This window comes from Apus apus, chromosome 3 (assembly GCF_020740795.1).
Source record: "Apus apus isolate bApuApu2 chromosome 3, bApuApu2.pri.cur, whole genome shotgun sequence".
Classification (NCBI taxonomy): Eukaryota; Metazoa; Chordata; class Aves; order Apodiformes; family Apodidae; genus Apus; species Apus apus.
In genome coordinates, this window is record NC_067284.1 from 53,559,871 (window position 1) to 53,575,029 (window position 15,159).

The following is a 15,159-nucleotide window of genomic DNA, read 5'->3' on the forward strand; positions in this document are numbered from 1 at the left end:
CCGAGCCGAGCCGGACTGAGCAGAAGCCAGTAGGACCGAGCCGAGCCGGACGCAGAACCGCCGGTCGGAGCGGAGCGGAGCTGCGGGCAGGGCGCGGGGGCTGCGGCGCGGGGGGCGGCGCCAGCGGGCGGAGGCGAGCGCAGCGGCGGCCGCACCCCGGGCGCTGCGCCGCGGGGGCTCGGGGGGCCGGGCCGGGGCGGGCCGCGCCGCCGCGGGGGAGGTGCCACTGCCAGGCGCGTCTCCTCCTTCCTCGCCGCCACCGCCGCGGCTCCCTCCCTCCCTCCCGCCCGCCCGGGTCCGGCGCTGCCCTGCCCGCTCCCGGCGGCCGCGGCCGCTCGGCAGCGCCGCCGCTTCCTGCCGGGGCTCTTCCCCCCCCACACACACCCCGTCCCTCCCCTCGCTTTCGCCGCCACCCGCGGCGCCCCGCCATGGCGTGAGCGCGGCCATGGGGCTGGCCCGGCGCCGCCGCCTGCCCCCGGGCGCTGCGCCGCTCCCCCGGGCCCGGACCCCGCGCCGCCGCCGCCGCCGCCGCGCCCCGCCGCGCCCCCGCGGCGCGCTGACCGCCGCCTCTCCTCCTCCGCGCCCGGCCGCCGCCGCCCGGCGACCAGCGCGTCCCTAGCCCCCCCCCCCGCCCCCCCCCCTCTCCCACCCCTTCTCCCCACCTCGCCGCCGTCGCCCGCGCTCCCGCGCCGTCGGGCCCGGCGCGGCCGCCAGCCCCGGCCCGCCGCGACGCGGCCTCCCCCGCCATGTGAAGCGCAGGAAGATGCGGAGGCGCAGCCCGGCCGCCCGCGGCGAGGGATGAGCCTAGACGGGGAGAAGATGACCGAGGAAGCCTACCCTGACGAGTGAGCGGGGCCGATGTCGGGGCCGGGGGGGGGGGCGGGCAGGGGCCACCCTTTGTTGCCCCGGCGGGAGCCGGTGCAGGTCCCTCACATGCACACACACACACACCCACCCCCCTCCCCCCCCCCAAGACACACGGACAGACCGCGGGCGGACGGAGGGACGCGGACACGCGCGTACGTGTGCGCGCTGCCCGCCCGCGCATCCGCCATTTCGCGCTCCCCCCCGGGCCGCGCTCATTTGCATACCGCCTTTTCATTCATAAAAACCCCCGGGAGGCGCGGGGACGGCGGGGTTCCCGGGGGGGGCGAAAAACACGACCCACCCGGACGCCCTCCACCGCCCCCTCTCCCCGCCCTGGCTGGCTGGGGGTGTCGGGGCGCCCGGCGGGGGCGGCCTGCGGCGGAAGCCGAGGAGGGGGGGAGGGGGGAGCGGCGCGGCGGTGTGTTCCCCTTCCTTCGCCCCGCACCCCGGGCTTGGGGACGGGGGGGGAATCGGGAAGCGCGGGGGGGGGGGGGGAAACGTCGCGGATCCCCGCCCCGGCCGCCGCCGTTTTGTGAATAGGAGGGCGGCCGCCGCCGCCGTCACATGACGCCGCATTCATAAACCCGGTCACCGGCGGCCTCCCCATTCACCGCCACCCCCTGTCCCCCCCAGCCCCGCCCCGGGGGCTGCGGGTGCCTGCTGCACACCCCCCGCACGGGCTCCCCCCCCTCGGCAGCGCTCCCGCAACCTCCTCACGAATAAACACCACCCCCCCCCCCCCCACCCCCCATCCGGAGGGGCCGCACCGAGGCTTCCAAAATGCCTGACGGTGCTCCTTCATGTCTTTTTAATTTTTTTTTAATATATATATTCATTTGGTTATTCTTCCCCAAAATAAAACTTAAAAAAGATTTTTACAGCGAAATTGCAGGAAGGGCTTTTTTTAAATTATTATTATTATTATTATTTATTTATTTATTTATTTATTTTACAAGCTGCGCTGTCCCGACGTTGTTCCTGGCGATCCCTTTCCTGGGTTTTTTTTTGACAGTCGAGAAAAATGACTCACTTGCGTGCAGGACTGGTTGGGTGCCAAGCGCCATAGGATGTACCGCGCTTTAAAATGACTTCTCTCAGGGCTTAGAAAGCGGCGTCAGAATTGTGCAACTTTTTTTTCTTCTTTTTTTTTTTTTTTTTTTGTTTCGGCTGGGTTTTTGGAGCCTTGAAAACAAAATCGTAATTGGCGGGCACGGACTGCGCTTAGACCTTCCGAGCGTCAAAGCTTATTTTAAGGCGATTTAGGGGAGAAACGTGAGCGGTGAAGGAAATGGCTTCTGCCTGCAGTGTGTGTCTCTGTGTGTGTGAAGAGGAATTGTTATTTTGGCACTTCTTAATGAAGAGACTATAAATACATGTTCGTATGTAGCTTCTGAAAGTGTGGTTATTTTGAAGTCGGTATGGTTCTTACACACACCCACCGAAAAAAAAAAAAGCTTGAGTTTCTTTCTCACAGATTGCCATGACCTAGCAGGCTGGAAAAATGTGGACAACTCGTTTCCAGTAAAAGCCAGCTGGTTCTTGGCTTATTGTTTATTTTTTTGTTTGCTTTCTCAAATGGGACAAGGGGAGGCGAGGTAGGTCGCTGTCTTTGGGTTTGAGAGCACAGGGGCCAACTTAGCCAAGTTCAGTGGGTGATAGCTGGTGCTCACCAACCTTCATTTAGCAGGAAGACGTGGCTCCCCAGCCCGTGTCCCTGCAGGGCTCAGCGTGGAGGTGAGTGTCGGTGTAAAACAGCAAGCGCTTGGCGCTGATGGTTGTTGGTTGTTGTGTTGTTGGTTTTTTTTCCTCTTAATTGTAGGCTGCAGTTTGTTTTGGAGTAAATTTCTCTTCCACGTGCTGCCATGCTGAAGGAGACCTTGGCTAATGGGTTTCATCTGTGTCCTACCTGCACTGGGGGAGGGAAGCTCACAGGTCGTGCCACAGCTCCTGGAATCACACCAGTCATCCCAGCAGTGTTGTGCTCCAGTCCTCAGGAGATGGGAAGTGCTGGTGGCCTTGGGGAGCTGGTACCCAGTCCAGCATTAAGCATTTTCTTGACAGCTGGATGTGTTGGCTTTCAGGGTGAATGATGCACAGTGGTCCTTAACCCTGTGCACATCCCAAGCAGCTGGTTTGGAGGCTGCAGTTGGGCTTCCTGCAGTTTAGTCCAGGCGTTTGCCTTGCAGGGCACAGTGAGGTGTTTTAGGTAAGCCATGGTTTCCTCCATAAGCTCCTTGCTTCCAGGCTTGCATTGATTGATAGCGTCGCTGAAGCTGGTGACTCATGGGTTGTTTTTCATTTCGGTGGTGGGTGAAGTGTTTTTTTTTTTTTCTTCTTCTTCTTCCCAATATATATGGTGTTAAAAGAAATAAGGACAGGCTCTCCTGATAAGTTTTCTCAAGCTGTCAGAACAATGGTAGTATAGCGTGCTATTTGCCCTAGATATCTGGCTTTAATTTGCATAGCTATTCTCTTTTCACTGAGTGCACTGTGAGCAAATGGTAACAGCCAGATTACAAAAAAGGACCACTGTCAGGATGCGTTTTAAACTAACCCTCTAAGTAAATTATGAAGATTCCCCCCCCCCCCCCCCCATTTTTACCTTTTTTATTATTATTATTATTTTTTAATTCGTTGAGAACAGCTCGATAAGATTTTGAGTTTTGAAACACTTTATAAAACCGAGGAGAGAAAAAATAGGGCTTAGGATGCTGGAAACTCATTGGTCCCTTCATGACTGCACCATTTCAGATCGATACTTAGAGGTCAATTTGTCATTGCCAAGCGAGCGCCTCTTTCTGCTTCTCAGCCTTTATTTCTGCTTCCTTCCTTCCCGCCCTTCAATGCTGTGCTTCTCCTTTGCAGGTTTCAGGGTGTGTGTGGGGAAACAGGGATGCTCAGTAATAATTTGGAAGCATGGAGCTGTGGTGCTGAGTGTAAGTGGTGGGAGAGTTTTGGGCAGCTTTGCCTACACCCGGGAAAGGGGCAGCTGCCTGCTGCGAGCGGTGACCCTCTGGGCAGCCAGCGGCTCCCGGATGGGCTGCTGGCATCTTTCCACTTGGAAGCAGGAGGATGGAGCCGAATACTTAGTGATTCGGTTACGCCCGGAGGCTGCCGCCTTGCTCGTTCCGATGCACGGTTCCAAGAAAGTCACAGGAAGTAATTAAATGGAAAAGGTCAGAGAACGAGGAAGTGTTGGTCCGCAGCCTTTCGCTGCTTGGGATGGAGCCGCGACGCCTGCCCGAGCCAGGCAGCGGCTGCGTCCCCAGGCTGTCCTGGCTGCTCAATGAACACACTTGATTTATTCCAGTGAGCCCCGAGCGCCTGCGCCAAGTGTTTGCAAGTGGGACTGGTCCCCCGGAGGTTTTTAACAAGCTAGGTTAAGTGGGATATGTGTTGGATGGTGCAAGGGGTTGCCGTGGTATTGTCTGGGACAGCAAAATGTGGTGTGAGATCATGCTTCAGGGTGATGAGTTTTTCCCAGTCCAGGGCAAGAAAATTTAACTTGACTTATGCTTATTTGTCCTTTCGCTGGTCCCCAAATCCCACTTCCTTCCGTTGTTGAGCAGGGACTGGCAATGCCTGCTCTGAGTACTGAGTATATCAGTGTTGCTGTTTGCCCTTTCTGCTGAAAAAAATAATTTATTTTTTTCTTCATTTTCACCACACTTGTGCCCAATCCTGATCATTTTTCCCTAGGTATCATAAGCAGCTCATTCAGCTGAGTTTGTTTCCTGCAAGTTTAAGCTGGGGAGGAAGGCATGGGACACATTGTGTGTCATGACATTACTGCTCGTAAATAGGACAGGAAATGAAGGATTGCCAAAATATAACTGTTTACTTCTTGGCCTGAAAACATGCCTGTTTAAAATATGACATGTAAGTAGCTGCCTTGTTCAGTTACTGGGAGAAGTTGCTGTTTACAAGAGAATAATAGCTCTGTGGGATGAAGGATGAATAGAGGGGAGCTACCCTTCCTACTTAGATCCTGGAAGTGCCTTGGAAAGGAGCTGTAGGTGGAAGATGTACAGAGAGGGTGTTTCCTCAGACAGCTGGAAGGGGGGACCTGTGGGAAGAGGGTTGCCACAAGCAGGAGAGAGATGGACTTTATTTTCTCAGCATGTTAGTCTGCGTTACAGACACAGGCAGCCCTTTGATGACCCCAATCCTTTACTGAAGAGGAAAAACCTAAACAACCTGACTTCTGGCCAGAAAGAGAGGTTTTTAGCAGAGCTCCTCTCAGCAAGAGGTGTGGTGGGATGGTGGAGGTGGATGGTATCCAAACGTGGCACAGATGCAGCACCAGTGACAGGAGCATCTTTGACCTGTTTTTGCAACCTGTTTTTTATCTCTATGGGGCGCACCCTCGAGCATGGGTTAAAAGGTAGGCTTTATCTGCCTGTTTAATTAAATCCTGAGGCTGCAAACAAAAGAACGTTGTGCAGCAAGACTTGCTCTTAACGTGGAGTCAGTTTGCTGGTAGCTGGATTTAAACCACAAAATTGTTTCCTGTTGGCCACCGTACCACAGGGACTAGACTGGAAAATAGGAGCTGAGGATCAAGACTTAGCTTAACTATTGGTTGCAGTACTTCCTTTTGCTTTCTCACGCATTCTGGTATGGTTGAGGGATGGGCTTTAATTTACTTCCCTCCTACAGAATAACAATTTAACGATATTACAAAGGTATTCAACTTGGGAGAGGCATACTTGCAAAGTTTGAGTACTGAAAGGGTGCAGGCAGTCGGATGCATCCCAACACAAGCAGGGTTGCACATTTATCCAGCCCCTTGAATGGCAGCATCCTGTTACTGCAGAATTTGAGATCTTGTGGCTCACTGGCAAAGATGCATCTCTTGCTTTCTGCGCTGTTAGAACCAGCTTTGGCTATAGGAACTTGTGTCTTCAACAATTTAGTCAGAAATTATTTTTTGTTTTCCTATTTTTCCATTTTTCCCCTCCCCTTATTTTTTAACAGTAGAAGGTGATTCTTCTTGCAAGAAATGTGCAGGAGTGGAGAGGGCACAGAGATCAGTAAAACTAAAAGTACAGCTGTACAACTGCATTTTTGAGATACGCCGTTTACTAATAGTGGAGCATTAGATTTTTAGAGGACTTACACTTCTGAAGCACTGCGGAAGTTCAAAAAGAAATAAAATAAAAAAGGTCAGTTGACTAAAAAAGGCACAAATAGACTGTGGAGTTGACTGACAGCAGATGCAAGCCACAGCGGTCCCTGTTTCTGTGGACTACAGAAAGCGAGAAACTGTTGTCATGTAAATCCCTGCACTGGTAAGAAAGGTCTTCTCCAAGCCTGCCAGCAAGCAGAGGTGCACAGCATCTCCCAGCATCTAGCTTGAGCTGACCTTTTCTTTCCCACCTTGGCCATGGGTAAACTCAGCTGATGGTTTCTAATGCTTTTTCTTTCCTTGCTTCTTTTCTTACCTATTGATTTTCTGTCAAGATTTTGAGTTTTCTTTTCCTTCCTTTCCTTTTCCCTACCCACGTCCACCCCCTTTCCTTGTCAAATTTCCTTTAATCATTTATTCTTCTAGTGTTTGCTCAATACTGAAAACCTGACCCTCTGTGGCTTCAGAGAAATGCAGCTGAGCTGCACCAGCCAGCTTCTTGGTGCCTTCCCTTTGCACCTAACTCTCACCTTTGGTTTTGCATTAGCTTTTCAGAGCAAAGGTTGGTTTTGCCTGTGTAGATTCTCACACTTTGTTTCCTTGTGTGGTGAGGCTGTCTGCGTGCTGGTCCCCTCCACTTGGTGAGTCGAGGGTGTCAGGCTGCAGAAACAAAGCTAAGGCATGGGGACGAGCCCTGCTAAGTCATCAAGAATAGCAAAGCAGTGCCCAGATGCTGCACTTCTGCCTGCTGGCACAAGTCAGTTTTGGGGCTTTTATCGTATCGAAGTGACCATTGGTGTTAGTACCAGGAGATAGCACAGCGAAGCTCCTTACCTCTTTCCCTAGTGCCGCTCAGTGTCAACCAAATGTTGGCTGGACAGAGGAAGATCATCTCCTTTAAGTCCAAGAGGATGTCTTAATCTCATTGCTGTCTCTCCTGTGGCAAAGTCACCAGTGTTTCTTCCCTCCCCTGCCTTGTACCCATTGCACCCAGGGCAGCGGGCTTGCTTGGCTGGCACCCAGGCTCAAGAAGCATATCTTTGCCTCCATCTGAGGCTGGAGCAGCTCTCTGTGCAGAACCAACACGGGGCTGTTCTCTCCTTCTGCTGAGTTTCAGTGCTTTCCTGCCCGCTTTCTCCCTTTCGCTTCTTGTTTTGTGCTCTTTCGCTTCCTTTCCCCTGCACTCTTGGGAGTTCATTGGTTGTTTTTTCTGTCTCTTACCTTTTTTATTTCTATTCTTTCATTTGGCAGTCTTGTCTGGAAGCAGGACTTCTGCCATCGCCACGGCTCCTAATGCGAACCAAACATGTCTGGCAATAATTTTCTCCCTACCATTGGGGGAAGGTGGTCTCCTGCACTGTGCACCTGATGTAGCCATTGGAGCAAAACACTGAGTGCTTCATGCAGTAGAAGTAGATGCTTCACCTTAAAAGTAAGCTGTGTTTTACCAAAAACAGCATTACAAAATATACTGTCAAGGCTGTCAGAGACCTTTCTGCCAACAGCTGGCAGGTTCTACCTGTTGCAGTAGGTCTAAGTGAGATTTAAAACAAATTATTATTTTTGTCTTCAGTCTACTTGTTCCTAGGTTCTTTGAATAACTTTCTTCTTTGCCTTTCTTTACTTGCAACTCGCACTTCAAGGACTATGTTTTGGTGTTCTGTTTTGTTTTTCCTCCCCTTTGTTCTCAACTCCTACATCTGCTGTAATCCGAGGCATGATCTTGAGTCTCTCAGCTGAGCCCTGATAGCTAATGACTATTCCAGCTAGGAAGGAAACTTCTTACTGGGAGGTGTGGGGATCAGGAGTTACAGGGATTTCTAACAGAATTGCTGAATTTCCCCATCTGTGGTAGTGTCAAAAGTGAGATTATGGAGTTGCCTGCCTCCACAAAGTACTTGGACTTTGACAGTGGTGCCTAGCAAGGAGAAAAGCATTTTGTGGCCTGAAGACTACTGTGATGGTGGAACTAATTTCTTGCTAGCTAGTGCTTTTTGTCTGAGGTGCTACAGAAACGAGGCAAGATGAAAGCCAGAAATACTGCCTTCAGTGAACTACCTAAGCAATTACATTTTCGTTTGCACGTGTATTAAATGGCTTTTCAAAAGTATCACTGTAACTTGTTACCTGTATACATCTCGCTCTCTAGGAACAAAAATGTGTCTCTTGTTGAGAGCAACCACTTCCTCCCCCTCTCCCCCACTTTTTTTTTATTAGGAAAGCTGAGTTGTTTGCTGTTACACCTTGGCTGTTTGTGAGACTCGCATTGATGGTGCTGGGAGATGTGTTGTAAAACCTGGTAGTGTCTTTTGATCTAGCGTATGTGAAACATGTCTCTCTGCTTGTAAGGACCTGTGCTGCTGTGCAAGGACAGGAACATGTTCTGCACATGCACTCAAGTCCCGAGGAGGCCTGGAAACACTTTTTTTGTTTGTTTGTTTTAAATTGCATTATCCATAGGTCCTGTGTGGATAGCCCCATTCTTTTTTTGCTAGTTAAAAGTGGGTCTGAAGATTAGGCAGCTTCCCTCCCTGCACTGTACATTAAAACACTAAGTACTGCCTGCCTGATTTTTGAGGAGTTAGGAGCAAGGTTAAGTTCCTTTGCCATAGCCAAAATGCACTGAAGGTGCTCAAACAGCAATCAGTTTCAAAACACTGTGAGAAATCACAAAGCCTCTTCCCTAAACACCACAGCCTGTTGCAGCACCATGGTCTTGCCTGCCAGCTCCTTCCTCATCCTACCCTAGCCTGCAGAAGGACAGCATTTCTTAAATTATGTGGTTTTACAGGAATTAAGTCTATGTTTAGGATTAGTTTATGCCACTAGTAGCAATTAGCATTTGAGCTAAAGCACATCTTTGTAATAGTTTTTTGCTTTCTTTCCTTTTGAGCCTCTAGACCATTTATGCCTTTTGTTTATTTATTTATTAACATACTGTTGGTGGAAAGCATTTGGGGTGTGGAAGGAACATGAGGTGAAAGAAGGCTCTGCCATAGCCTTGTGTTTCTGTGTGGGGACTTTCTCCCTTTAAAAATGAGCAACACTTATTCTGCAGGCAAAAATGACCCCTCAGCAATCTCACCTTGAGCAGGTCCCTGCGGTGAGGGGGGTGCTCCCCAGAAAGATCCCTGTTGTGCTCACCCTCCCCTCTGTCCTGCGCTTGCACTCGCTGAAAGCTGAGAGCTCAGCTCACCTCCCCTTGCTCCATTTCTTCCGCTGACATGTCCAAACACTCCTGCCTGGGTTTTTAAGCGCTTGGAAGGCAAGCTGGCTGTTTACGTGGTTTTATGGGTAGAAAGGTATGCCCCCAAGCTGATATAAGGTTACTAATGCTTCAAGTTGCAGCATATAGAGAAGCGTGTGCTTTGCCTTGAGCTGGGACAAAATGAGGCAAAGAGGAGGTGTGAATAGCTGCGTTCATGCCCCAGTAGCAAGCAGCAGCCCAGGCATCTTGTCATGGGCACCCCTGCTCTCCTGTAGTCCCATCACCCTGCCTCTGGGCTGTGGTGCCAGGAGGGAACACTGGGATGGATGTTCGTGGGGTCTTCTTAGAAGATCTCTGAGGGCTGAGAAGTAGTATCCAAGTGTAAATACTGGAGAGCTATTTTTTTTGTTGTTTTACAGAAATCAAAGGGGTGCTGTGAAGAGCTGCCGGAAGGCATCAGCAGAGCTGGCAAGTAGAGTCAGCTGCTGCTGCAGGGCTTCTGCGTCTGGGGTTGCAGGTTATTTACAAACAGTCTGGTTCTTAAAAATTACATAGAGATCTGAAAGTATCAGCCAGGCTAATTCAAAGCACGCTCAAGAGTTTTTTCAGCTGCTGAACTGGGCTTTTTTTTAATAGCACAATTCCTGTAATGTTTGGACCTTTGCATCCCTCTGTTGTTTGTCTGTACTGCATGGATGGGGGTGCAAAGACAGAAGTCCAGCAGTACAATGGGGAGATGAATGCCTAATTTTGACTTGCCCAATGCAGTGGGTCCTCACGGTGCCAGCAGGCTGAGAAATTCACCCTATGCTTGGCAGATGAAGACCTGCATGGGAGAGAGCACATTGCTGGAAGTAGGGGCTTGACCAGCCTTGTACCATCTTCTCCATGGTTTTAGCAATCCAACTGCCTTATTTGATCACATTTCCTAACAGCTAAAGTACCCGATTCTTTACCACTGCTTTTGTTTATTTGTTTGTTTTGGTTTAGTTTAATTTTTGACTTTTATTAAAACCCCTGCTGCCTCAGTGGGGATGGAGAGCCAGGGGTACAGTCATCACTGTTAAACTGCAGTGAAAATCCTTGTGTTTCAGAGCTTTTTACACTGCATGTATATGAAATCTGTGTGTATAAATTGCAGAAAAGCCATTGATACTTCAGTGGACTAAGCATGTGATTTTTTATTTTTTTTTTTAAATACTGATGAATTGCAGCAAAAACCTTATTGCTGCAGATTTATAGTACTGCCAGTGTAATTCATCCCTGACTGAAACTTGGCATGGGAGGTATTAAGCTGCTTGCAGCCCATCATTACTTTATATGCTCTTACTGGACGTATGTAGTTTGGTGGCTGTGAAGATAGGAAGGTTAGGAAATGCTATAGAGTTTTGAGAAACTGTAATTCCAATACTTGCATTGCTTGAATTGACCCTGTGTTTTTAAAAAGGCAGCTGATGTGTAGTTGATCTAGGGGAAGAACTTTGTGCAGAGATTGTTTTCTGCATTTAAAAACAAGAATAAAAGACTGCGGTACAATTAAACTACTAGAGCTGCTTAAAAGAAAAAAAAAATCCTCTTATGTGTTTGTGTTTTGTTTTTTTGTGTTTGTTGCTTTTTTTTTTCTCTGCAAGTATTTAGCATTTTGGTATTATAATACTGCATCAGAACCCAGATGTTGAATGGCTGGAAAGCTATTAAGCAACACTGGAGATGAGCTTCTGCTTTTTATCCAAAGGAAGTGAAATGTAGAGAGTTAGCTAGCTTGGTTAAAAACATTACATAAAACATTAAAGAGAGAGTGATAGGAGAGGGATAGAAAGGAGACTAAATGCATTTTTAAAATGCAGTTAAATACCCAAACAGCGTTATACTTTATATAGACAAGGATAGTGTGCAGCTTTGTCTAGGAAGAAAAATCATCAAGAACAACTCCTTCTCCTATATCTTGTCCACCTTAGTGACTTGGAGCTTGGTCCTGCTGAACAGCAGGACTTCTTGTGGAGCATCTACAGCCTCTGTATTCCTCAGGCACTGGATGTAAATTCTGTGGACAGTCAGGCTGCTTTGGAGAGGAGCTGGAGGCATACAGAGAGCACAGTCTCACAAATGCAGTCAGGAAGTTCTAGAAATACCCTTTGTAAACACTGCATCACACAGGAAGAACCTTAAAGCCCAAATAAACCATTTCCCCCTATGCCTATGTGTACGGAAACTCTTTGGAAGATCTTACAAGGTCAGTGATGTGCCTTTTTACAGTAGCTCCTAAAACAAGTTATATGATAAATATCAGCCTTTTTCTTTTTTGAGCTGTTCATCCCGTCTATCTGTGTTTTCATCAGTTATTAAGAAAGCTGTGTCTCCCTTGCCCAGAAATCTTAAAGGTTCCCAGGTCAGTTTGTCTGGATAAGTGACCATTTTTGGTTAAGATCCTTTGAAGCACAGAGCTGCATGGCTTGGTGGGGATGGGCAGAGGCAGAAGGTGGGTGGGTGATTTTATCCAGTTGACTTGATGTGTGTGTGAGGGCGGTGGTCCTCCCCCCCCGAAAGTTGTGCTTATATGTGTCTGATATGTGTAGAAATGATTAACAGACAGCAGATAAAGGAGAGGCAGGAGCAAGCTTATGCTGATGCCTTGGATTGAACTCCCAAGAGTTTGTTGGTCCTGCAGTTACCATGGCTGTCTTGCGTGATGCAGGGCTGGACAGTGTTAAAATATGTTTGCTTGGGGTACAGTGTTGTTTTTACCTTACTTCTGCCATGTGTTTGCACCTTAAAAATAGTCTTGCTTCTTTACCAGTTTTACTGTTAGGTCCCAGAAATGCTCATGTACCCAGAGGCCAAGATCTAGTTGGGGTCTCCCAGTTTTTGGGTGTGGAGCTAGTGGTTGGAGTGCCTGTTTGACCTCAGCTGTGCAGATTCTCCCCCAGCAAGTGGTTAAGGAGCCCTTTGAAATCACAGCCTGTGAATGAAAAAAATTACAGCTTAATGAGATATGCCACCAACTGCTCATTTGGTTTGGTTCTGCATGCATGCCTTTAAACAAGATCCCTGAAATAAGTTTCCAGGGCATGCAGAAAAAGCTCTCCCCTTCCACCCCAAACCCTCATAAGCAACAAAAAGACTATTACCTAAAATGTGCAGCTGTATGGATTATTTTAGAAATAGTGATCAGAAAGATCTATAAATTGAAATGCAAAAAGCCCTGAGGCATTTTTATCTTGGACATGAGGCTTTGGTTATGGAGTGCCAAAATTCTGCCGTGCTTAGTGCCTGTGCATCCCTGTACCTCTATTTTCTTGCTCGGGGAAAGCTCTAGGTGAATTGTAATCAAGGTTAATTTATTGATATAATTTGCCATTCTGTAAAATAAGTAATTAAAAATATTTCTAGCAGCTTTGTTGCTGATGAGGGTGTTCGGGTGGGTTTCCCCCCCCGCCTCTTTCCCTTTACTATATCTGAGGAAGTGTGGGCTACCTTTATCAGAGTATTAGTAGAATAGCTTCCCCAACCTTTCATAAGGTCAAATAAAAAAACAAACACTCCTCCTTATGGGAAGGAAGGGATGGGGAAAGAAGGGTGTTTGTGTACACTTTTCCATTCATGTTTTAAAAGAAAATATATAAACTTCTGGAGTTGGTGCCATGTAATTCATGCGATTATAGGACTTGAGAGCCAGAAGCTTAATTTGCTTTCTCAGTGCTGACTTAACGAAACAAAACCGAAGGCAGTTAGGAGGAGAACACTTGGCTGCTTTGGTTTTGCCTCTGTTGGACAAAATGAACTCCAAGTTCTATGGGGATTAAAGCAGTAACATCACTAGATGCTGTTGTAAATCAGGTCTTTTTGGATTACAAATTTATCTGAAGTTTGTGTGTTGATTTGGGGTGAGATGATTCAGGGGAAAATGTGTCCTTTGTTCCAGCATTTAAATTTTGATATTTCAGTAAAATGCATACCTTTTGTGCAGACTTTGTATCAAGAAAAAGGAGTTAAATATTGCTAGACTATTTCCCTCTACTGCTTCCTCTCTGCAGTAGGAATACGAGGAATAATTTTTCACAAGACCATTTATCAGGTTGTGGTTCTACGAGAGCCTGGTATGCTTCTGAAAATACTTGGCTGCAAGTAGTACTTCCCTATATGTGTTCTAAGAAAGAAAAAAGTTATTAAAAATAATGTATTGAAATATACTCTTGATTTCTGTGCTTGGGGTATGACTAGTAGAGGTGGGACTAAAAATGAGCATTCCCAGTTGAACCCTTTCCAGGTGTTCATCCACTGTAGGTGAGCCCTGTGATGCTGAGCCCTGCCTCTACCTCATGGTGCTGGCATTTAAAGGAGCCAGTTGCCATGGCTGTCCAGCAGGAAAGCAACCCCTTACGAACCTGGTGCTATTTAGTCTGGGGAAGGGAAGACTGAGAGGGTATCTTGTTAATGTATACAAATATCTGAAGGGTGGATGTCAAGAAGAAGGGGCCAATCTCAGTCGTGCCCTATGTTAAGATGAGGAGCAATGGATGCAAACTGTAACACACGAAGTTCCACCTCACCATAAGGAAAAGCTTCTTTACTGTAAGGGTTGCAAAGCACCGAAACAGGCTGAGCAGAGAGGTCTTGATGTCTCCTTCTCTGGAGACTTTCAAGACCCATCTGGATGCGTTCTGTGTGACCTGCCCTAGGTGGTCCCCTTCTGGTATGGGGGTTGGACTCTGTGATCTCCAGAGGTCCTTTCCAACCCCTAACATTCTCTGATTCTGTGAGCAAGGGTGGAAAAACTCAGCTGCTTTGCAAGGGGCTTCTGGATCTGCTGTCTGACCAGCCCTCCGGGGAACAGTTGGAGACAGTATGTAACACACGCTGTTTGTTGCAATTAATGCTATAAAGTACTCATTCTGTGGACTTTAAGGGAGCAGTGCTGCTGATGGTAGCAGGGAACATGCCTGTGCCTGGAAGAGGTTGTCTCTTCAGATGGTTAATGTTAGCTGGCCTTCAGCTATGAAGTGAGCATCAAAGAGAGATCCTTCACATCCTCACTCATCTTTTTATGAAAGCGACAGTCCAGCTATTACGATGCATGAGAAAATACTTGGTAAATAGCTACCAGCATTGCTTTTGATTATGATTAGTACTGGATATTTTTTTGCAGTGTATATGGAAGTTAACATCCGTGTATGCAATGGTAACAGTGGGGAAAGAAAGGAAGGGTGGGATGGATGGCAGAGAAGTTTCTTGACTTAGGTGGTGATGGGTCGGCAGCAAAAGTACTAATGTTTTTTGTACTGATTTATTCCAGTTTGTGGTTTTATAAACTGCCATGATGTGGACCTAGGCCAGTTGGATCACCCCTCACTACAAGGGACATAAGATGGTCATAACTGTATTTTTCTTTGACAAGTAGAAGTGAATAATCTTTGTTTCTGGAGACAGTGTCTTCCTTGGCTTATCATTCAGAGGTGTGTTTCTCTTTAGGTACAGAGCACCTGGCTTTTTATTACCCATTAAACCTAGAACCGTGTCTTACTTTCTGAATTCTGGCAGAGTGTGGATGTCCAGCAGTGTGGCAGGGTAGCAGGGGATGGCCTTTTGGCTTCAACCCCAACTGCTGATTTCAGGCCTGTGTGCTGTAGGTTCATCTTCGTTGTGTTGCTTGTTTGATGTCACCCAGATGCATGTTGCCAGTGCAGCTTCAGGTGACTCCAGAGCTACCATGACAGCAGCTGTATACATTTGCTTAGCAGCCTTGAGTTGCTGTGATGTTTACAGAGGAAAAACCAATTCTTCTTTCTTCCATGAAGCAGTGGGAAGCACAAGGTCCCACCAAGTCCCTGTTTGGAAAATAGCCCAAGAAATGGGGATGCTTTGGGGTTTGCAAGTTCTTTAATGGGAGGAGACTCCCAAGAGCTGATAGCCAACCTCTCCTGAGCTGTCGTTTCCTTAGGTGGATGGAATAAATAAA

At 48.1% G+C, this 15,159-nt stretch overlaps 1 protein-coding gene across 1 annotated transcript in view; it reads left to right on the plus strand.

Moving 5' to 3' along the window:
• Positions 1-663: 663 nt before the first annotated feature.
• SPRED2 (sprouty related EVH1 domain containing 2) overlaps positions 664-15,159 on the plus strand; it is a 70,933-nt gene continuing 56,437 nt past the window's right edge. Inside the window, exon 1 of the mRNA XM_051613222.1 lies at positions 664-845. Coding sequence (XP_051469182.1) covers positions 799-845 — 47 coding nt within the window. The 5' untranslated portion in view covers positions 664-798. The remainder of the gene's footprint in view (positions 846-15,159) is intronic.